Here is a 23,926-nt window from a genome sequence, read left to right as displayed (position 1 = left end):
TTGTTTATAACAAAGTGACCCCTGATTGGTGAATGTCATCTAAACTGAGAGGAACTATAGTTTATATTTATACGTGGTGGAGATGTCACACTGTAGGCTTCCCTGAGTGCGGTGACTCTTATAATGGGACATTTTGCAAGAACCCTGAAAGTTACATCTATGGAGTTGCTACTAGCTCCAGTGGGGCATGAGGCTTCTAAGACACAGTGGTCTCCACACTTGTCCAGTTACAGTCTTATTTCCTTTCACCTGAGCTGTCACCTGGAGAACCAAAGACAACAGCTTCTGGATGGCTGTCTGGAAGGCTGCCAGGACCACTCCCATGGAAGAGAGGAGCCTGATGCTGCTCTGATGACATCTGTGTTTCCCATTCTATATTTTCCAAAGGAGCCTGATGACCAGTGTGACATGTGGTCACCTAATGAGTCTGATATGTTTAGTTGAGTCTAAAAAGACCTGGGGTGGGTATTGCAGAGGCACTTCTCCCTGACCTCTGTAGAAGCACAGGAAGAAGTCTCTATGTTCACATGGCTAACAAGGCTTGAGTGAAGAGGACTGGTGCTGTCACAGGGACTGGAACAATCTCCATCAATAGCATGGAAAATTCAGAGGCAAACAGGTGGGAAGAGACAATGGACAAAACAAGATGAGAATAAACTGGCTCTGAGAACAAGCCCCGGTGCCCTTCTTTTTTCTGTGACCAGAAGGGTGTGAAGTATGAAACAGTAGCTTTCAAAATAACCTAGGGTGGTGGTGAGGAGGCGGGAAGCTGACGTGCAGGTAAGCTCATGGCAGGGCAAGGTTTCAGATGAGAAACTCTGGGGCAGGTACTGGAAGGAATGGAAGCAAGCTCACAGGTCAGGCCCTGAAGAAGGGAGTCTAGGAGAGGCTGTGTCTCTCAAGCAAAGAGGGTGCCACCAACCCTGGGAGGAACTCTGGCTTCAGCGCATGATATGGTGGCTGTGTCCCCACCCAAATCTCAACCTGAATTGTAGCTCTCACAATTCTCATGTGTTTTGAGAGGGACCCAGTGGGATATAATTGAATCATGGGGGCGGTTTTCTCCATACTGTTCTCATGGTAGTGAATACATCTCAGGAAATCTGATGGTTTTATCAGGGGAATCACCTTTTACTTCATTCTCATTTCCTCTTGTCTGCTGCCATGTAAGATGTACCTTTCACCTTCTACCATGATTGTGAGGCCTCCCCACTCATGTGGAACTGTGAGTCCATTAAACCTCTTTCTCTTTATAAATTACCCAGCCTCGGGTATGTCTTTATCAGTAGCATGAAAACAGAGTAATACAATGCAATTACTGGCATGTCAGTTCTAAATGCTCCTTGATTTTTATTCAGCTATCTCCAGATTAAGAGTGTCTGTCCCATATTTATATATGTCAAGGAAAACTCGAAGAAAGTTCCCCCTTCATCTGCACTCAAAAGCACCAGATACAGACCCCACACCCACACTGAATTGTCCTTTTTGCCCATCCAAAGGCAGCTACTGGCCCTTCTATTCTCTGCAAAGCGGAGTGTAGGCACTCAGTGTCCGCTGGCTGGATCTCATCCTCATCCCCACTTCCAGCCCCGTAACAACCCTCCCCTAGGCTCCCTCTGCCTTGCTGTCAGCCCTAGCACAGGCTTTGGATCTCTTTCATTAAGAAAAGAATTTCACATTTTTTAGAGTTTCACCAAAGTAGCTCTTCCAGCTATTGTAAATATCAAGGGGCTCAAGCAGTGGCAGCAAAAGGAAAAAATTTGGGAAGACGTGGGTTTGCTCATCAGTGGACTTTCCATTTTAATGTAAGAGCAGAGTTGCCAGCGGTGGGGTGGGCTCTCTGCGGTGATACTGAGCAGCCAAGGATGGTCTTGAGGGCTGGGCTGCGAAACCCACTGCTGGTTTTATCTCCAGACAGGGTCAGGTGCTTGGCTGGCTTCCAGTAGAGGCCAGTCAGAGGCCCCGGGCTGCCTTCCATCAAGTCCTGGACAAGAGTGTCAGGCTCCAAGGTGGTGAATTCCCAGCCATGTGGTGAACATATGTGGCCAGCTGAGGATCCCAGTGGTCCAGGCAAGGAGCCATGAGTATGCTGGAAGGAGCCATTGCAACTCCACTGGACAAAGCCTTGCAGCCTTGTAGTCCACATCTGCCAGGACAATCCTGACTGTCCTTTTCACTCTCCAAGTGCAGGAGTTTGCATAGACTTTGCATCTGGATTTGAAATTGGTCAGTCTGACCTGTGTGACCACACATCCCAGCTCTCCAGAAGCTCTGACACCACCGCTAAAGCACAGCAGGTGCAACATTGGCCTTGAATGGACACTCCTTTTTTGGAGCTGGACATTTTCCTCTCAGTGAAGGCCAGTGTCAGTGGCTTTTCATTTGTATGAATCAGAAAGTGTCTAAAGAGGGTCAGGGCTTTTGTTGAACTATCACCATGGCAACCACCCTCACTTTCCCAGGAGAGGCCACTAGAAGTGGGATTGAAAGAGAATGCAAGCCCGACCTACTTGGAGCATGAATAGCAAGGGTTGGCTTCTACATCCCTCTGACATCAGAGAAAAGCACAGGCCAGAGGGAACCAGAAGCTCAGCCCCTTTCCACATGGCTGATATGCAAACAGCAAGAGAGGTGCCAGGATGCGGGAAGAAATAATCAAGGGAAGTACCTGAGGGCTCCTCTCCAAGGTGGATCACCTTTAGGGTAAGTCACCCTAAAAGATGAACCCAAACCCAGTTCCTGGCACAGAGTCAATGCTCACTCTGTGTTTGTTAATTCAATAAATGAAAGAAGGATAAATGAATGAATTCAGGTAATATAGCCAGTTATTGCCTCGAAAGTTAAAATATGGACTACTGGCTAGGCATGGTGGCTCACACCTGTAATCCCAGCACATTGGGAAACTGAGGCTGGAGGATCCCTTGAGCCTGGGAGTTCGAGACTAGCCTGGACAACATAGTGGGACACTGTCTCTTCTAAAAACAGCCAGGCATAGTGGTGTGCATCTGTGGTCCCAGCTACTAGGGAGGCTGAGATGAGAGAATCTTTTGAGCCCAGGAGGTAGAGGTTGCAGTGAACCATGATCATATCACTGCATTCCAGCTTAGGCAACAGAGTGAGACCCTGTCTCAAGGAAAAAAAAAAAAAAAAAAAAAACTACTTGCTGTGTGCCCTAAGGATCAGAAATATTCTTCAAGAAATCACAGTGAAGGACTTTCACTAGTTATCAATTATTTTCTTCTATCAATGGGTAGAGAAAAACAAAATATAAATTTGATGTAAGGTTCTTTATTCTTACAGAAAAGCATCCAACTCAATGGACATAAAAATAGCATTAATAAAAGAGTAATCAAAGGTGATTATAATATTGCAGCACTAAACCCCCATCTGAAATTTAAAAATTGTCCCTGTCTCTCACTGTCTTCTGTCCCAAGTTTGGATGATCTGATCAGTGTTTCCTGTAGCCCAGGAAAACTTACCTTACACTTCTAGATGTTAACTGAAAATCACTTGAAGAAAAAGTTGACAATGTTGAGATAGAAAAATAGATCTAAACCTGGCTTAGAGCATCACAGCTGAAAAGTACTTTAATGTACCCAGATCCTAAGATACCAAAGCAGGAAGGGAGCATTGAGACCAGGTGGTCCAGACAGAGTTGGAAAGATATCTCTCAGATACGTGGGGTTTTATTTTTTTTCAGCCTCTTAGAGTGGTTTTTACATTTTGAATTCATTGGTAACATTTAAAAACTAGGGAGATTTTACATAAAGCTCTAGATTTCTGGTTTCTCTGAAAAATTCAGATCCTGCAAAAGGGGATCCACCTTCCCACAGTAGTAATTGGCTAGAACTGAGAAAAGTGTTTCCCTACCTGGTCAGCTTCACTCATTTGTATCAGGTACCTGGCTACTGTAGGCACTGAGTTTGCAACCCCTGATTCTAGTCCAATCCCTTCATTTTGTGGATGATGAAACTGAAGCCCAGGATGAAACGTGCTGGGGACCAAGGAGTTTAGTAAGGTGGGGCCAAGGCCCAGGCACCCTGACCCACTCCTATGGCTCCTTCTCCTGGCTCCCCCAACAGCAGTCTTGCTCCAGAGAGGGGCCGTGCCTTCCATGCTGAGATACAGAGGTCCATCTGTTTGCAGTGCTCACCTGTGGATGTGGCCCCAGGGAAGCAGGTCAGTGTAAGCCAGCTGATTGTCAGCATAGCCTTGAAGGAGAAGTGCTGCCTCCCAGCAGCTCCCATCCTGGCAGCGTGCTCCCTGAAAGAGAAGCACACAGAGTCAGACATGCAGCCTTGGCAGGCTGGAATCAGTACACAGGGCTGACATGGAGACAGGCAGTGCCAGAATGTGCACACTCCAGCCAGCCCACACTCCAGTGCAGCGTCCTCACCAGTGACTTCCTCAGCTGCCACAGCTCAAGGCTGGGCAGACTGGGGCATGAAAACCCTACCGTTGTCCTGCCTGTGTCCTGCAGCTCAGAGACCGAATGATAGATGGAATTTCATCCTTGGCACTCAAAACTCCCTCCCCTCCAGAATGAAGCTTTTTTCTTAAGTTAAGAAACAGAGCAGAACAAAAATACTCTCACTAAACATGAGCTGGGTATTAGATTCCACCAACTTGCTGTGTGATCTCAGATGATCTGTTTAATCTCTCTGGATCTCAGTTTTCTAACCTTCAAAATGAGGGTGTGGACTGGATGATTTCTAACCTTTACATTATCAGTCTATGCTTCTAATCCAGCCTTGGATATTAATATTGAAAACATAAATATAGATGCCTGCATGTTATAAACCCTCTTCTTATCTATCTAGGAGGAAGATGTGGCAAAGATAGCTAATTGTCCCCAGTATTCATTTTCTTCTCCTTCCTCAGTAGCAGAATCCCTGGTTTTTATCTGAGCACATGGCTACCTAGAATAAAGATTACATTCCTTAGTCTCCCTTGCATTAGTTGTGGCCTTGGAATTCAGCTCTGGCCAATATAGCAGAAGTATAGTGTCTGAATTCCAGGAAAGTCCCTTGAAGGAAGGACAGAGAGACTTTCTTCTCTCCCTTCTCCTTCCTGCTAGCTGGAAGGAAGATGTGATGGCTGGGTTTTCAGCAGCTATCTTGGGCCATATAGTAGCAGCCATGCATGCACTGAGGATGCCAATGCAAGCAGAGAGAAAACTTAGGTCCCGACCCTGTGTAGAATGAAAACAGCCCTAGATGATGGACTCATTTTATTGAGAGAGAATTAAACTATTTTATTTTATTAAGACAGAGTTTTGCTCTGTCACCCAGGCTAGAGTGTAGTGGCAGGATCTCGGCTCACTGCAACCCCCACCTCCTGGATTCAAGCAATTCTCTTGCCTCGGCCTCGCCAGTAGTTGGGATTGCAGGCGTGCACCACCACACCTGGCTAATTTCTGTATTTTTAGTAGAGACAGCGTTTCACCATGTTGGCCAGGTTGGTCTCAAACTCCTGACCTCAAGTGATCCAAAAGTGTTGGGATTACAGGTGTAAGCCACCATCTCTGGCCTGAATTAAACTTCTAGTTTATTAAACTTCGATTTTATTTAAGCCACTGTTATGTTTTTCCCTTTTACTCATATAGAAGTTTACTATGGGAATCTGTCTAGGTAAACCTCAAGACAGGAACTTAATAAAGGAAAAGATGTGAGATTTCCTTTTCAGGCTATAATATCACTCGGAGAGATGTCTTTGTTCAAGTCCTCTGTAGCACACACAGAGAACTTAGATGAGCTTTGGGGGTGGCCAGCTGCAGCTTCTATGCCATCTCCCCAGTTCCTCCTATGAATATGACTGTAGTTGTGCCCAGGAACAAACAGATACTCTCCCACACTGAGAAAAGGACCCAAATCTATCTCACCCAGCCCAGGCTCCTCCCTTTGAACAAGCTCAGTGAAAAATCTGATCACTCCTGACCTTTCGGTTCAAAGTGAAGCTCTTTGTGCGAGTTCAGTGAGTTGGGACAGCCAAGGGGTCTGAAAGGAGAACACTGGGCCTTCTGCCTGGTACCTCCCACACAGGTGTGCTTGGGAGGCTGGGGGAGGGAGGAAACGATACTCCCAGAATCAATGCTGGCCGTGTCCTCTTAACAGCCACCCTGCCTGACCCAAGCCTGCTTTGTGGAGAACAACAGGGCCCATTCTAGTCGCTTCAGCCAGATTGCTGAAGTCATGCATCACAGCATCTGGGAATGGCTCCTTTCCCATGGCCCCCAGAAGAGGAGTGCTCCATTTTATGCTCCTTGCAATAGAAAGAAGGGGACCCCAGGAATAGGAGCATTTTATGGTCCTCAGAGAAAAGCCAGAACCCTGGTTTCAGATCTCCACCAGTTTAGAAAAACCAAAGGTATTAATAGTTTGCTGTCTGCTGCCAAAGGGCCCCAAATCATCATGGCTTCAGAAGAGCCCTTCCTTGGTAAAGGAAGATGACAGACAGCAAGGTTGGAGGCGGCAGGGTATGGGAGGTAGGTTGGGTGGGGATATCCCTCCTGCCCTAACTTGTTGGGTGACCCTCATTAAGACATTTCTTTCTGTGGACCTCAGACTTCCCAGGTACCAAGTGGGGAGGTTGGTGACATGGACATTGAATCTCTGATGTCTTCTAATTATATCACAGATGATTTCAAAGACCAAAAAATAGTCACTTTCTGGATAAATGCAAAAATAATTCTACATGGAAGAATAATGCTCAACCCCCTTTTCCTAACATTTGTGAGACCTTCTGCTATGTCTCAGAGCCAGCTGTCTAAGCCACTGGGGGCAGAGAGATTGCCCTGCCCAAAGAGGCTAATCCCACATTGCTGAGCAAGGGGTCATCCGTGCTTTCTTGCCCCTGAGTAGCTTCCAGTGCCTGAAGACACATGTCCAGAGAAACATTCTGTTGAAGTGAATCCTAAAAGATGCCCAAATTTCTCTTGGGAATTCTTTCACCAAGGGAGGACAGCATTCTCCATTGGCCATTAAAAGCTTTCTGGCAACAAGAACTGGGATTCCGCTTCTTAGCTGGCAAGATAGTCTTGAAACAGTTCCCAGCTGTTGAAGGCCTCAGAAGAGCGCACGTTATCTAACAATGCTGGAAGTCTCTGCAGGAAGCTGTTAGCTGGAGACTGGTTGACCGCTGTCCTCACTGGGTTAGAGGGCTGCTCAGAGATGGAGCCATGAGGGCCTGAGCTTGCCTGTCCCTTCAAGGGTGCAGCAAACTCCTTCAGCAGAGCCTGTGCAGAAGAAAATGCAGGCACCCGTTTCGAAAAGCCAGCACTTTGGGATACTCCACAAGTCTTCACAATAACAAGCTAAAATTTTCCAGAAGCTCGGTTGCCCTCAGATCCAACTGCTATTCAGTCCCCGTGGTTGCTGGGCCTCACTGGGTCAAGAGATACAAGAGCAAAAACAGGGCCAGGAGGCGTTGCTTGCTGGCGTCACTCTCTGCTTCTCCTCACTGCCATTGCTCACTGGGCACCTGAGTCTCTGCTCTCCCTTCAGGTAGCTCTAGCCCCAGCTGCACCGGAGTCCAGGGCTTGTCACCTGCAGAGCAAGGGGAGACAGGGGAAGAGGAACCAAGTGTTACAGGAGCCTCCAGAGCAATGGCACTCCCATGGCATCCTCAACCTTATGGGGACGAGGATTCCTGCTGTCCGGAGAGGCTACGGAAGCTAGGATCTTTTCTAGGGATTATTGGAAGAAGAGGGAGCAGGAGGTAAGAGGAAGGGCCAGTTTAAGCTCTGAGGCAGGAGGCGAGATGAGACCTGCAGGGTGACCTGGAAGTTCCTGAGATAAGATAGCAGAGGGACAGCCATCCCTATCCCTACCCACACTGCATAAGGTGATTCTTACTTTAGGCCAACCTAGGCAAGGTTCAGCTCAGTGACTAGCAGGACAGTGGGGTAGCCAGGAGCAGGGGCTCCAGAGTCTTCAATCCCAGCCATGCAGCTCACATGGAGGGTGCCATCTGGCCACTTGTACCCCATTTAAAAGTCTGTAACGCTGAGATGATGCACTGTAAATTCCGGGGTCAACATGAGAATCAAAAGAGGCACTGTGCCCCGTGGTCAGTGCTCAAGCCATGAGGGCTCTTGGCATCAAGGACAGTCTGTGGCATGAGAGAAGAGATGGGAGATGGGACCTGAAAATCTGGGTTTGAATTCCAACCCTGGCTCTCATCAGCTGTGTGACCTCCGGCAGCCCATTCAATCTCTCTGTGCCTTATCATTGTGAACATGGGAATAACACTACTGATAACCAGGAGTTATTGTTGTGAGGGTCAACTGAGATTTGCTAACTTGAAAAATGTCAACTCATATATATCACTGGTCTCAGGAGTAGGAGTTTTGAGAGGTACAGAGAGGAATCGGATGTGAATCCTACCTCTCGAGTATCTTACTGGCAAGAGGAGAGAGAGGCAAGTACACAAGGAACTACACTCCCAAATGGCAAGCTGCTATCTTCTTAGGCAAAGGAAGATAAAGAGATGGTACCATTGACAGGATAGCACAATCTAGACAGTCACTCTTTGCTTCACTTAGCAAAGTTCAAGGGAAATATTTTACTTGAGCCTAATGACTCTGAACACTTCCCTTAAAATGACATATGAGAATATAGGTCACTTTTTCTCCTGTTGAGAGGTGGCAGGCTTTGGAACCAACCACACCCTTGTGAATTCTCTTGGGCACAGTTTTGTTTATGCTTATATGTCACTTAATGGTTATATATCTGTTACAGGCTGAACTGTGCACTCCACAAATTCATATGTGGAAATGCTAACCCCCAATACCTCAGAATGTGACTGTATTTGGAGACAGGACCTTTAAAGACGTAACTAAGGTAAAATGAGGTCATATGGGTGGGGCCCTAATCCAATATGACCAGTGTCCTTATAGGAAGAGGAGACTAGGACGCAGACATAGAGGAGAGACCATGTAAAGAGACAGGGAGAAGACAGCCACCTACGTGCCAAGGAGAGAGGTGGTTTCAGAAGAAACCAACCCTCCTGACACCTCAATCTCAGACTTCTAGCCTCCAGAACTGTGAGCAAATACATTTCTGCTGCTGAATTCACCCAGTCCATGCTACTTTGTTATAGCAGCCCTAGCAAACTCATGCGGCATCCTTGAGTAAATTACCTAGCTTTTCTGAAGCTCACAGGTTTCTCATCTGTCATAATAACAGTAATAATTGAAGCAAACACTACCAGGGCCCTGTTAGGTGCAAGGCACTGCTTTATGCACTTTTCATATATTGACTAATTTACTACCTCAAAGCAACACTCTGAGCTGGGTATCATTATTATCTCTAGTTTATGGATGGGGAGACTGAGGCACAAAGTATATAACTTGCCCAAGGTCACACAGGAAGTAGATGACAAATTTCAAAGCCTGCCTTTCTTCTCCAGAAGTTGTGCTTCTAAGGATTCAATCATTTGCAGCATAATCTCAGGATCTCAGAATATAGGCGCTGGTAGGAATATGAGAGATTATATAGCCAGCACTTTTCAAACTTCAGTGTGCACCTATGTTTCCCCAGGAAACTTGCTAAGAAATGCAGATTCTGATTCTGTAAGTCTTGCTGAGAAATGCAGATTCTGATTCTGTAGGTCTGGAGTGGGGGCTGAGGTTCTGCCGAGGGTCACAGAACTAGTAGGTGGCTTAGTCAGGATTTGAACCCAGGTGGTCTGGCTCCAGAACCCACATTCTATAAAATGTTCGGAACAATAACACCACTCCCTGCTTATCTCTCACCCAGGTTTACTGGGAAGAGTAAATGCTTGATTTGAGCCATTTCTCTGCCCTGGTAGACAAAATAATGATCTTGAAATCAAGCCTGGGTGAGCTTGGGGGAAGGTGGGCAAGAATCTCCCTCCAGCTCTCTTGTGGTCAGGGAAGCTTTTACGTTTCCCCCTTCCTTTGTGACCTAGTCACACGTTCATAGATTCTTAAATTCATGCCATGACTCCTGGAGGACTGGATCACCTGCACAGGGTCCACTAAGATTCTTTTCTGGCTAAGGACACAAAAGTCTATCTTTGTGGACACCAGAAATCATGGAAACAGGAAAGCAGAGCTCAGAGATCTTGTTCCCACAGGACAGAAATCTTCCCTGACAAATTGTGATGCAGAAACCCTTCTCTGACATTGCCCAATAAGAGCCCTGTCTTCCTCTCCTGGGTCAGGTAAGGGGCAGCCAAACACCACCTCCCACCCCACTGTCTCCATCTGCCACTTGATCCTCCCCAGGCCCAGCTCTCTCCTGACAGAGAAGTGCATCTCTCTGGTCACCTGGTCCTGACACAGTATCCCGAGAGAGAAGAAAGAGGTGGGAGACAGAACAATCCAAGCACCCCTCTGGATCACAGATAAACACAGGAAGAGTCCCAAGCCTGAGGAACTCCCAGCAGCCCTGAGCTCCTTCCTGCCAGCCCTTTCTCAGAGGGGTTGCCGTCAGCACAGTCTCCCGAGACAGGATGTGTGGGGCTGCTGTGCAGGGGCCCCAGGGACAAGGCACCCCAGTCTGCATCCTTGGAGAGAAGCACTTAGAAAACCCTTTGCTTCTGCAGGTTGGGGCATCCCAGGATGCTGCAAGAAGCATGTTTCTCTGGCATGAGTTACTTTTACCTTTTGAAAACACACGTGCCCAGACCTCTCCCATTGCTGCAAAGACCAAAAACCCCAGAGGCCCTCCAAAGCCTGGTCTCTCTTCCAGAAACTGTGCTTCTAATTCCTTAAAATAAAACAACTTGCAGTTTAGCTTCAGGCTCACAGAAGGTAGAAGCTGAAATAAGACACCTATTCCAGCACGCACTTTCTTATGCCTATGAATGTTAGGGAGGGGACTTGTTAAAATGCAGATTCTGATAGGGCAGGTCTGGGGTAGGGTCTGATGCTGCGTTTCTAACAAGCTCCCAGGGGAGGCTGTTGCTGCTGGTTGGTGGACCATGCTTTAAGCAGCAAGGATCTAGTTCACCCCCACCCTCCCTATTTTACAGATTTGCAAACTGAGGCCCACAGAGTAGAAGAGAATTGCTCCTGTTGATTGGGAGCAGCTAAATGGAAACCTGATCCAGTATCTGATAGGGGAATTACTGTCTGAACTCAAGTTATGGGACACATGTCATCTCGGTCACTCTGCTTGCTTGGGAGGAAGGGCGAGAGAAGGGAAGACTAGGCCCATTTATTCCTACTGTTTCTATTGAGACAACACTTCAAAGCAATATTTGGATAGTAAACACATGCCTTGGGTACCTTTTATTTATGTACCCATAGAGTCCTTTTTTTTTAGACAGAGTTTTGTTCTTGTTGCCCAGGCTGGAGTGCAATGGTACGATCTCAGCTCACTGCAACCTCTGCCTCCCAGGTTCATGCCATTCTCCTGCCTCAGCCTCCCATGTAGCTGAGATTACAGGCATGTGCCACCACACCTGGCTTATTTTATTTATTTATTTTTGAGATGGAGTCTCGCTCTGTCATCCAGGCTGGAGTGCAGTGGTGCCATCTCAGCTTACTGCAACCTCTGCCTCCCGGGTTCAAGCAATTCTCTGCCTCAGCCTCCCCAGTAGCTGGGATTACAGATGCCCACCACCACGCCTGGCTAACTTTTTTTGTATTTTTAGTAGAGACTGGGTTTCACCATGTTGGTCAGGCTTATCTTGAACTCCTGACCTCAAGGGATCCACCCGCCTTGGATTCCCAAACTGCTGGCATTATAGATGTAAGCCAACCTGCCCAGCCAAGAGTCTTGAATTATCTTTTCCCCAAAAAACATTGATATGGGAAATTTCCAATGGGGAACCACCTACAAAGCCAAAGAGGAGAGATGCTACAGTTCCCTGTGATAACAGAAATTCACCTTCACAGACTCACCCTATCCCCAAGCATGGCAGAGTGAATCCCGTTTGATCCTGCTGTGCCATCAAGACCAAATCCCTCCTCACCCCACCAATCAGCTGTGGGGGAGGGATGGGAAAGGTAGCTCTGAAACTATTTCACATCCTCCTATTCATTCAGCTCACATCGCTACCCCATGGGCGGCCACTGCGCTGGTGCTGGGGGCAAAGGAGAGTAAGATCCCCACCCTTAAGGATCCCCCAGTCCCATCCCCCTGTGCAACAGGCACTGAAGTCTAAATAATGCACGTGACCCTCCCAGCAAACCAGATATGTCCTAATGAAAAGTCAATCTGTAGTTACTCACTTGAGATTAAACATAAGAGTAAATAATTTAGCCACAATGATAAATCTGGCAGGGTGTCCAAACTTTTGGTTTTCCTGGGCCATACTGGAAGAAGAATTGTCTTGGGCCACACATAAAATACACTAACAGTAGCTGATGAGCTTAAAAAAAAAAAAAAAAAAAAAAGGGCTGTGCATAATTTTCATGATATCCACCATCACACATAAGCAAAAAAGTCCTCACGTTCAAAGGGTTGGACACAGCTGCATGCTGTCCAGTGCAGTAGCCATGAATCACATGTGACTATATAAATGTAAATTTAATTATAATTAGATAAAATTAAAAATGTAGTTCCTTGGCCGGGGGTGGTGGCTCACGCCTCTAATCCCAGCCCTTTGGGAGGCCGAGGCTGGTGGGTCACGAGGTCAAGTGATAGAGACCATGCTGGCCAGCATGGTGAAACCCCATCTCTCCTAAAAATACAAACAGCTGAGCATGGTGGCGCAAGCCTGTAGACCCAGCTACTCAGGAGGCTGAGGCAAGAGAATCGCTTGAACGTGGCAGGCGGAGTTTGCAGTGAATCAAGATTGCACCACTGCATTCCAGTCTGGGTGACAGAGCAAGACTCTGTCTCAAAAAAATAAAAAATAAAAATAAAAAATGTAGTTCCTCAGTTGCACGAGGTACATTTCAAGTGCTCCATAGCTTGTATATGGTTAGGGGCTACTGTATTGGACTTCACAGGTTGAGGACACATTTATCACTGTAGAGACTTCTATGGAACAGCTCTGAGCCTCACTACTCAGAGTGGTGTAGTTAGGTCCACACTAGAGCTACAATTCAGTTCAGAGCGACAGTTCTCATGGTGGTATTCCCTGAGCAGCAGCATCACACTACCTGTTAGAAACAGATTCTCAGTGCCACTCCAGATCTACTGACCAAGTGACTCAGAAAAATCTGAGGGTGGAGCCCAGAAAGATGTTGTAACAAATCCTCCGGGTGATTCTGATATGCGCTTAAGTTTGAGAACCGTTAGTTACAGAGTATTAATTAAATCCCAAAAAGACACTTGTCAGCCTCTTAAATATTTGAAAATGTATCAGGCTTTATCACAAGATAGATCCAAATTTAAGTCTCAGACCTGCCACTTAAGGGCTGTACGTGTAGTTGGCCAGTTACTCAACAATCTAAGCCTCTGTCTGCTCAGTTGTAAAATGGGGGAATAATAGTAGCTGTCTTAGAGGTCTGTTAGACGGGATTAGATGATGCATGCAATGTGTGTGGTGCATGGGTTAGCCCGGATGAAGACTCCATAAAGGTCAGTGTGTCGCCATTACCCACGTCTGCCTCCCGGGCAGTGATGGACACAGCTGACCATCAACCTGGCTTACTACGTGGGCTTTTAGGGTAGCCTTTTTCACTAATAAATTGGTAAAACTGAGTATTCAGAGGAGCGTTACATCTAAACAAGAGGTGCTTTCTCGAAAGCTTGTCACAGAGGGCTTTATGCAGGAAACTCACCTCTGTCGGGCAATATGTTTATGACCTGGGGGAAAAAACCCAAATATGACCTAATGAGAGTCCCTCACTGGGCTCTGGGCAAAAGTTCTGCCTGGATTATGTGACGTGTGGCAGATGCACCAAGCCAGCGTCCTGAGGTCCTAAAACAGCAGAGAATTCAGGAGCAGATAAAGGGAGGTTCCTGCTACCTCAGAGGGCCAGGGTATGAGAAGAGGTCATTTCTGCGCTGCAGCCTGGCTCATTGTTTTATTCCAGGGGGCTTTGCTTGTCTCTCACATTCAAGCAAAGCACAGTTCCCAAAAGAGAGGAGGGGAAGTGAGAAGAGAGGAGAGAATAGGGGAGGGGAGGGCAAAGGAGGGGACAGGAGAGGAGAGGGATTAAAAGATAAAATATGGCCTTGTTTACCCATCCCAGTATTACATTCCCACCCTTCTGGAGGATTCCATGAATGAAAACACAACACCTGCTGGGCGAGGGGCTGTGAAAGAGGAGAAAGGGTGATGGAAATGCAGCACCCGGGGAGCAGATCTATTCTTAGTCCCATGAATTTCCTCCTGGCTCCCAAAGGCCTTCCCCCATTCTGATGTTTGCTTCCTTGACTTCAGTGTTTTCTCTTCCCGACCATCCTCCCAGCTGCCATGCTCAAGCTTTTGAAATGCATAATTTGTTTTAATTACAAAATAAAATAATTTCTCCCCTAGAGGGTTCTTCCTGGCCCTAAATTTCCTATCAATTCCTTCTCCCTCTGCATCCACATCATATTCATCAAACCCTTCTTTACTTATCTCATTCTGTCTTTGGAGTTCCTGAACATTTTCCACACTGGGCTGTGGGCTCCTTGAGGGCAGGTACTCCGTGAACACATTTTTCCTTCCCAACAGACCTTAGTTCAGTAGCTTGGCACACCGAGGCTGCCCAGTCAGTATTGGACTAAGTGAATGTGTTTGCCAAATGAATTTGGCTATTTGCCAGCTCTGCAACTTTCAACTCTTTGTCCAACACCCTCTATCAAAACAGGTGGGTGTATTTTGAAGTAGAAATTGGAGACATTAAGCAGATTTTAAAAAATATATATTACTCTTTTTTGTCATTTAAGCATTACCCTCAATTGAGTAAAAAAAAAAAAAAAAAAAAAAAAAGAGAGTATCTTCCCTGTTAAAGTTGGTTTTGTCTTCCAGCATCATAAAGCAAGAGGGGAAGTCTTGTTGCTGATACAGGTGCTCCCAGGCCCACAAAGTCCGAGGCCAGCCTTCCGCTCCTACAGTTTGGAGTGACTGGAGGCTGCAGCGAGGAAGGGTCCTGGCCTCTTTTGCCAATCCCAGGACTCTCTGGAGAGCATGCTGCCCACTATAAAAGGTAAGCCAAGTGTCCCAGTTTTCCCTGCCCTCAGTCCCAGGGCCATAGACACCCATCACCTCTGAGATTCACTCATTCCTATAGGGCAGGCCTCTTGCATGATTCCTCCAGGTATTTCTGGGACTCCCTACGGGTGCCTACACAAATCCTGTCCCAGCTCATGCTGCAAATATCCTGGGATTTCACAGCCACAGCCTCTTGCTGGGGGTTTAGCTAAGCTCCATCTCCACCCCTGCTCCTCATCCACCTGCTGCTATCTTTGTGCATGGGACATGAGGGATTCTCCCCCAGCCCAGCCTGCCCTGGAAGCTGCCTTTTACCTCACAATGAAAGTGGCCCATCTCATCTGCATGGAGAGGGAGAGTCCCTGCTCAGTTACATGTTCCGTAGCCAGGTGACCCAGCTCCCACAGTATTATGGAGGCTAACAGAGAGGTTCATTCAACACACCTAGGTAATGAATGCTTCTCGGGTAGCTGGGTCACTCTCCACCTTAAACCTCTCCCGACTGTCCCTCCGGCCCCAACTTTGAGTCTGCATGGCACAGGATGGCTTCTTCCATGATGGGATTCCTCTCTCCAAAGCCTCATTGTCCTTTCCTGAATTTGAGCATCTGTCTGGCCTTCCCAGTCCATCAGATGGTCTGTAAACAAGTAAGCCTCATCTGGAAAGACAGTTTAAATTCCACCAGCTCAACCCAGGCTCCTCAGCTTCCTTATAAATCAGTGGATGCAAGTAGGTATTTTAGGAGAGGAGCTGCCACCTGACGTCAAAGACAAGTTGACCTGAGTCCCAACTCTGGCTTCCCCGGGCATCATCCATAGAAGGCTCTGCCAGCTGGCTCTTGTCCAGGCAGGGAAAGTCTGCCAGGGTCAGGGGAGCCCAGGAGGCTGCCCCGCCATGAGCCTTTTTATTCTCAGTTCCCTGGGCAAATGTGGTGTGGGCTGGCTCCTCAAAGCCAGCAGCTAAAAGGTCAGGTGATGCCAAGAGCAGCTAGATCACAGAGTTCAAAGACCTCAAAGGTAAGGTGAGCCTCTCCTGAGACCCTGAGTCAGAACTTGGAGCTACCCAAGTCTACTCACTGGGCTATGCATCTTCCCAGCTGGTTGTGTGCACTGTACTGGCTTGGTAAGTGATTGTAGCAATAAACACTTCATCAGTTGTATTTGTTAACTGAAAATACTAGCATCAGCAGTTGACTTGGCATTTCTTCTGGCCTGAAGTTATTCTATGTGTGCCTACTTGTTTCTGAGGCTCAAGAAAAATTTGTACCAGATGCCCCCTGCCTTCTCCCCATCACCTCGTACCAGGGTCAAGACCCACATCACTCTTCATCGGGGTTATTTAGTGGCCCCTTTTTCCCCATTCTCCCCGCTGGGGGGTTCCTGGCCCAGTGGGGGAAGGGAGGCTCATAGTCCCAGGAAGAGCTTTGTTTCAAAGAGGATAAAATCAGTGCTTAAGGAGATTGAGGATGCCTGGAGAATACAGCAGGTGCCAAGGATCAACAAAGATGAGCATAGTGCAGGGTTCATTCATGAAGTACCTTCAGTGCAAAGGTAAGGAGTCTGGACTTTATCCTGAAAGCGTGGGTGTGGGGGCACTGGCAGACAGGAGGAGCCAGAGGAATGAGTCGATGTGTACTTTTAAAAGATACCGCTGCCAGGGACAGAGAGGAGGAATGGGAGGGGAATAGAAGTGCAGCCTGGAGGTCTCCACTGGAATTTAATCAATCAATTCATGTTTATTATTAGTGCCTACTGCATGATGGTTCTAGGCATTGAGACACAGCAGGAAACAACTCAGGAAAAGACCCTGCCCTGGATTAGGTTGGAGCTCACAGTAAGGTTGTTGGAGAGAGGGGTTGCAGGAGGAAGAATAGAAACCAATAAGCAAGCAAATGCATCCCATATATGTCTGATCATACAAAGAGCTGCAGAGAGAAATCAAGCAGAGGAAAGGAAAGCTCTCTCTGGTAAGGTGACATTGGAGCAGGCACCAGAAGAAAGAGACAATGGGGTTAGGAGATGCCATGGGAATACATAGGCAGAGGGAACACAGCAAGAGAAGGGTGTGAGGGAGTGCAGTAGGCAGGGGCTGGAGCTGCGTGGTGAGGTCAGAGGGCAGAGGGGTCAGCACAGCTAAGGGGTAGGGTAAGTTGAGGGTGATAAGACATGAACAGTTTCAGGTGGCTGAAACTGGGGTGGAGGCAAGGTAGGGGTGGGAAGGGATAGGGGGGACATGTGTAGTGTTTGAGGCAGGGCATGCTGTAGAAACAGTCTTTCTCTGCAGCAGATGCCCACTCAGCTCAGCGCTTCATTGATTACCTGTTAGGTGAGATGGGCATTGAAAATCCCCAGCGCTGGATGTGGTGTTTGCAGTGCTGCAATGCTGACTTAAATAAACTCTGCAGCAAGCATTGTACCATTCTCATCCCATCCATGGCTTTCACACCAACAACTAATCCTTTTGGAGTGATGCCTCCAGGCACTGCAAGTACATCATCTCAGACAGTGTGGGCCCAACTTACAACTGTCTTTAAGATTCTAGTGCCCAGAGAGAAGACAGGTAATGTGACAGGGTCCAGGAAGGCTGGACTCTAGCTAAGTGGGCCACACCATACATACTTGGACGTGAAAGAAGTTCTCAAAACCAGAAGATCCTGGAAAATGTTAGCTGCCATTGGAGTGGCTATATGTGTGGCTCTGTTTTGTGTGTTCAAACTATTTTTGTATGATAGAAGTGTAATTCTAAAGCACCCACTTTCCAAATTAAACAAAGGAACGGGGGAACGAAGCACCGGAGAGACTCACCCAGAGGCCTTGAAAGCAGGTGGAGCCAACAACCTGAGCTGGAAAGGTCTAGAAAATGTGTGTGCATGTGCCTGTATGTGTATGTGTATGTGTGCATGCGTGCATGTGTATGAGTGAGAAACAGGGAGATTACTCTGCAGAGCTTGACAAGCAGGCAGATCCACCCTACCCTTAGGGTTCTGACTCTGTGGAGCTGGGGCAGGACTCAGTAATCTGCATTTGCACCCCTGCCAGACACCCTGAAAGATTCTGATGCAGGTAAAGCCCTTCTAGAGGTACAGTGGAAAGGGGAAAACGTGTTTTCTTCTCTCCACCAACTAAAGGAAAAACTGCTTTTTCCCTCCACTACTCCAACACTTCCGACCACTACATGTGCAGGGGATTTTCAAACCAAGCAATTCTCCAGTTCTTGGTGCACAATAACTAGGTCCTCTATAATCCATTCGATTCTGACACAGTCTACCTGGAGTCAGCACGAATGCCATGGATTGAAATCTGTGTTTAGACCCAGGGTAGGCCCACCATTGCCTTTCGGCGTGTGGACTGTGAACTAGGGGTGTCCTTCAAACTGGAAACAAGGGCCTTGTGGGGCAAAGGCCTTCTGACCTGGGCAAAGGCATATTCTGCTGGGAGCAGCAGGAGAGATGGAACAGGTAGGGCATCATTGCCAGCAAGATGCCTCCTGCTCCCAGAGCTAGATGTCTTCAGGAGGGACAAGATCCAGACACAGGTTTAGAACAAAATGTGATGAATTGGAATCAGCCTTAATGATGGATGGGAGAAGGTGCTACATTCAAAATGAATAAGGAGCCCATGGAGGATGTTTGCGAGTTTCATTCCCTGCTCCCGAATTCAGCCCCTTGATCTTCCTTTGCAGCCATCTCTCCCTTTACTCTCAGACCATGTGGCTCAACTGGGGCTGACCTGCCCACCTTGCTCCTAAGGTAGATGTGTGACCTGGCCTGGCCAATGGATAGATCCATTCCCCTGGCTGCTGTGATTGGTGCAGGGATGTTCATATGACCCAAGCCAAAAAAAAGGGACATTGGCTGGAACTATTGGGAAAGCTGGATCTCATTCCACTGTGGTTGGCAAACCTGGAGTTGCTGGGGCCACACTTGCCTCTATATTGAGAGAGGATCCCTGAGAATGAAGCTTGCACAGAGGAATGTGGAGCCTAGAGATGGAGAAAGCTAATACTTGAGCACCCAGACCCAAATATGCCTGAAGCTACTACTATCCCTGGACTTTTCAATTGCATGAGCCAACAAAGTTCCTTTTTCATTTAAGCCAATTTGAGCTGTGTTTTTGACATTCACTATGGAAACAATCCTAACTAATAAGGAGCCAACAGGAGAAAAAAAGATGAAGGTTAGCTCTTTTTTTTTTTTTTATTTTGAGACAGTTTTACTTCCGTAGCTCAGGTTGGAGTGCAATGGCACAATCTCTGCTTACTGTAACCTCTGCCTCCTGGGTTCAAGCGATTCTCCTGCCTCAGCCTCCCGAGTAGCTGGAATTACAGGCATGCACCACCATGCCCAGCTAATTTTATATGTATATGTATATGTATGTGTGTGTGTGTATATATATATATATATTTTAGTAGAGACGGGGTTTCTCCATGTTGGTCAGGCTGGTCTTTAACTCCCAACCTCAGGTGATCTGCCCGCCTCGGCCTCCCAAAGTGCTAGGATTACAGGCTTAAGCCACCGAGCCCAGCTGAAAGTTAGTTCTTTACAAGTCTTTTTGCTCTCATAAAGTATAATTTAATTAATGAGGCCTTACATTACTTTATTGGAAAAGAAGATTTCTTCTCCTCAATTGTTTTGTGTCCCCAAAACATGGAGTTCCCTAGGAAATGTGACCGACATCAGAAAGAATGAAAACCTTCACTGCCGCTAAGGTTGACGACTATTTCATGAAGGATTGTGCACCACAATCATGAAGAACCACCCACCAGCATACTCCCCACCTTATTCCAATCCATCTTCCACAGACACACTAGCATGAATCGTGGCACATTTTTGCTTAAAACCCTCCAAGCGCTTCCCATCACACCTAGAATGAAGTCAGAGCCCTTTATCCAGCCCTATGTGGCCTGATCACTTTCCAGCCTCATCTCACGCCCATCTCCACCCACCCAACATGGGCCTCTCTGTCACTTCCTTGATGATGGCAAGCTTGATTCTGCCCCAGGGACTTTTCACATGCTGCTCCTTCTGCCTGGAATGCTTTCCCTACTCCACTCACCCTCAGGTCCCAGTCTAAAGTCCTGTTCTTATAGATGCTTTTCCTGCCATCTTCTTCCTATCTGAAGGTCCCTCCCTCAATACCCTTTGTAGCATCCTGGTTATTTTCTTCACACAATTTATAATCATATATTCACTAATGAGTTTGCTTATTGTCAACAAACTTCATGAGGGGAGGGATTTGGTCACTGGTGATGCTACTCAGAGTGTGGTCCAGGGACCAGCAACATCAGCATCACCCAAGAGCCTGTTAGAAACCAGAGGTTTTAACAAACCTGCACGTTATGCACATGTACCCTACAACTTAAAGTATAATAATAATAAATAAATTAAAAAAAAAAAAAAAAAAGAAACCAGAGGTCTTGCCCCAGGCCACTGACTGGCAATCCTCAGTGACTAATGTGCCCAATGAAGTTTGCAAACTTCAGCTTCTAAGGGTCCTTCCTCTGCTCTAAGACACCTTCTGTCCTCATCCTTCCCCACCATAAGAGGAGTCAGAGCTGCTGGCTTCTGTGCATCTCTTTCCATTCTCCTTCCCTTCCCCCAGGAAGACTTAATATTAACCACTAGGGCCACCAAACACAGAGGATGCCGTGAAAATTTCCTCAAAGAGCTGGGAGCCCTAGCGGGCTTATGTGAGAGCCCCGAGACAGGCGTGCAGCTCACGAACGAGCCCCTTAGGCTCGAACACACAAGAGGCCAATTTGTTGGCACCTGCTGTGCCTGGAAGCCAGGCTGGAATGTCATGAGGCAGGGCCTGGCAGCAGTTCAGAGAGTGCAGCCTTCCTCCCGGGCTCCTGTTCTCAGGCTCACACAAACCCAGGAAGGGCAGAGACAGGGAATGTTTGCACGGCAGATAGACTTTCTCCACTCCTCCCTCTGCCCAGCCAGAGTGGAGTCGAAAGAGCACACTTGATTTTAGTTCAGGTTTGGGCCAGAGTCCTCCTTTGATCTGACAGGCTTGTCTTTTCTTGGGTTATTTATTTGTAGAAACCACTCTGGTTTCCTACTACTTCAAATATACCTACAGGAAGCCACTGGCAGGTGGGGTTCTAACGCATAGGCCTGTTTTACTGCCCTGGGTGCCACCGGCTTGTTGTGATGGGATCAGTTACCTGGATCTCTGCATGCAGGTGAAATTTACAGCCCTGGGCTATAGAACAAAAGGCCCTGTTCTATGGAAGAAAATGGGTTCTGATAAAGCTAGCTGGGAGGAGTGGCCAGAAACAGGGAGTCCTGGGTTCTAGTCCTGAGAGACCTTGGCAGGTCTTCCCTGGGCCTCAGTATTCTCTCTCTAAAGTGAGACCCAGGGAAATGCATATTTTATCGCTTACTTGGGCCAGGGAGCTGTGACAGAGATAGGTAAGGATAACAGTTCCTGACTGCGTAATCTCAGCTCGCAATTCTGAGCTCCGGGACCCCTAACTCACCACTAGGGGACCCCAGGGTTCCACATAATCGCTTTTCCCTCTAACCCAACATTTTGCTATGAAAATTTTCAAACTCACAGCCAAGTTGAAATAATCTCACAGTGAACACTAATACATCCACAACCTAGATGCTACCAGTAACATTTTGCCTCTTTATTGCATATCTATCTGTCCATCCAGAAATCAATCTTAGTCTTTGGATGCATTTCACAGTAAATTAAAGACACCATGGCAATATTTCCCCTTAAACACTTCAGCCTACATATTATTAACTAGAGTTCCATCTTCTTTTTTTTTTTTTCATCTTTTGAGGGAAATTTTACATGTAAATAAAACACACAAACCTAAAGCACACACTTGTTGAGTTTTGACAAATGCGTATGTCTCTGAAACCCAGATCCCCAGGAAGGTGTGGAACATTATCATCACCCCAGAAAGTTCCCTCATCCCCTTCCCAGTCAATTCCAACAAGAAGCAACCACTCTTCTAGGTGAGAAATACCAGAAACATTCCATAGATTCACTTTGCCTCTGCTAGGACTTCATGTAAACGGAATGATCCAGCATGCAGACTTTTGTACAAGGCTTCTTTCACTCAACATGCTTTTGGGATTCACCTACGTTGCTGTGTGTATCAGTAGTTCATTTCCTAGAATGGCAAAGGAATATCCAATTGCATTAATATATTCTACCACACAATTGCCTTACTATTACTGCTTCAGGGAACTCTAACAAAATGGGATTTGGGAGCAAAAAGAAGGCACAGGTCAGGTGTGGTGGCTCACACCTGTAATCCCAGCACTTTGGGAGGCCGAGGCAGGCAGATCACTTGAGGACAGGAGTTCGAGACCAGCCTGGCCAACATGATGAAACCCCAACTCTACTAAAAATACAAAAATTAGCCGAGTGCGGTGGCGCATGCCTATAGTCCCAGCTACTTGGGAGGCCAAGACAGGAGCCGAACCCGGGAGGCAGGAGCTTAAACTCAGGAGGCAGAGGTTGCAGTAAGCTGAGATTGTGCCACTGCACTTCAGCCTGAGCAACAGAGTGAGACTCCATCTCAAAAGAAAAAAAAAGAAAAATAAATAAATAAATAAAAAGAAGGCACAACTTTGCTACCAAAATGCAGCAAGAATGAGCTGTGTTTGCCGCCATCCTTCTCCAACTCAACAAGACAATTTGGAGGCAGGTGTCCTCGGCCCAGTTCCCAGTTCCACCACTCATTTGCTGTGTGAACCTGGGCAAGTTCTGGTACCTCCCTGTTCTGCAGCTTCCTCATCTGAAAGATGCTAGTGACAATAGGACCTTCCTCAAACAACAGTTGTGAGGAAGAGTGAGGTAAGCACATGTTCCACAAACGTTACTAAATGTTATTGAGGAGAAGCTTTGACTTTTATTTTTATTTATTTATTTTTTGAGATGGCATCTCACTCTGTCTCAAAGAGCTTCAGTGCAGTGGCATGATCACATCTCACTGCAGCCTCAAATCCCTGTACTCAAGCGATCCTTCCATCTCAGCCTCCCAAGTGGCTGGGATTACAGGCACACACCACCATGCCGAGCTAATTTTTTAATTTGTTTATTCTCACTATGTCATGTTGCCCAGGCTGGTCTTGAACTCCTTGAACTGAAGTGATCCTCCTGCCTTGGCCTCCCAAAGGGCTGGGATTACAGGCATGAGCCACCATAGACATAGTTTGACCCCTGCATGTTCCAATTAGTGGCTCTGCAGGTCTGGGAAATTTCTGTAGGTTTCTTTTTTTAAAGTAGGTATGGCTTCACTATATTTTATAACATTATCTCATGGATTTATTTTTCCTCTTCCTGGTTTTCTCCTTTCCCTCCCCATGACTTCCCTTTGCATTTTTAGACTAAGATTCCTGTCCAGCTTATAAGGCTATTAAGTATCTTCTGCCTAATTGAGGTTTCGAGAGGATTCAAAGAGATAATATATATGAAATGCTTAGGAAAGCACCCGGTTTGCAGTTAGCTCTCTTATATAAAAGTTGTTTTCCATTGTTAGCTGTGTTCTCCAAAAGGGCAGAGCAGAGACTGATTTGCTGAAAACAAATGTGTATGCTCAAGGCATACTTTTGAAAGAGTCTTGCCCTGAGAAGTCAGGATACCAGGCTCACAGGTCAGCCTTGTGCTCCCTGCCCTACAGATGCTATTAAAAATGGAATTCAAGGGAGCAACTGCAAATTGCCTGAAGTATCTCCTGGGCCTTCAGCCTGGTCTCCCAGGGGCTGCAGCCCACGCTTGGTTTATAGCCAGGAGAAGTTGCCAGGCAGAGAGAAGAGCCCCCGCCTCAGGCTCTGGCTGCATTTGCAGAGCTGAGCTGTGGCCCAGGATGCTGGCCTAGTTTCAGCTGTAGTCGGCCG

The 23,926-nt window shown here is 47.0% G+C and overlaps 1 protein-coding gene across 5 annotated transcripts in view; it reads right to left on the bottom strand.

The window, feature by feature from the left end:
- Positions 1-23,926, bottom strand: part of CEMIP (cell migration inducing hyaluronidase 1) — a 172,344-nt gene that overhangs the window by 73,978 nt on the left and 74,440 nt on the right. For 3 of the 5 annotated variants that reach the window (XM_073012387.1, XM_073012388.1, XM_008015656.3), the window contains one exon: positions 4,154-4,263. In XM_073012387.1, the coding sequence (XP_072868488.1) occupies positions 4,154-4,263 (110 nt within the window). Of the gene's footprint in view, positions 1-4,153; positions 4,264-6,738; positions 7,545-23,926 lie in introns of all 5 variants that reach the window. The other 2 variants (XM_073012389.1, XM_073012390.1) reach the window with 1 other exon arrangement.

The sequence above is a fragment of the Chlorocebus sabaeus genome, chromosome 26 (genome assembly GCF_047675955.1).
Source record: "Chlorocebus sabaeus isolate Y175 chromosome 26, mChlSab1.0.hap1, whole genome shotgun sequence".
In the NCBI taxonomy this organism is placed as follows: Eukaryota; Metazoa; Chordata; class Mammalia; order Primates; family Cercopithecidae; genus Chlorocebus; species Chlorocebus sabaeus.
Note: the sequence above shows the minus strand (reverse complement) of the source record. Positions and strands in the feature narration are given on the sequence as shown.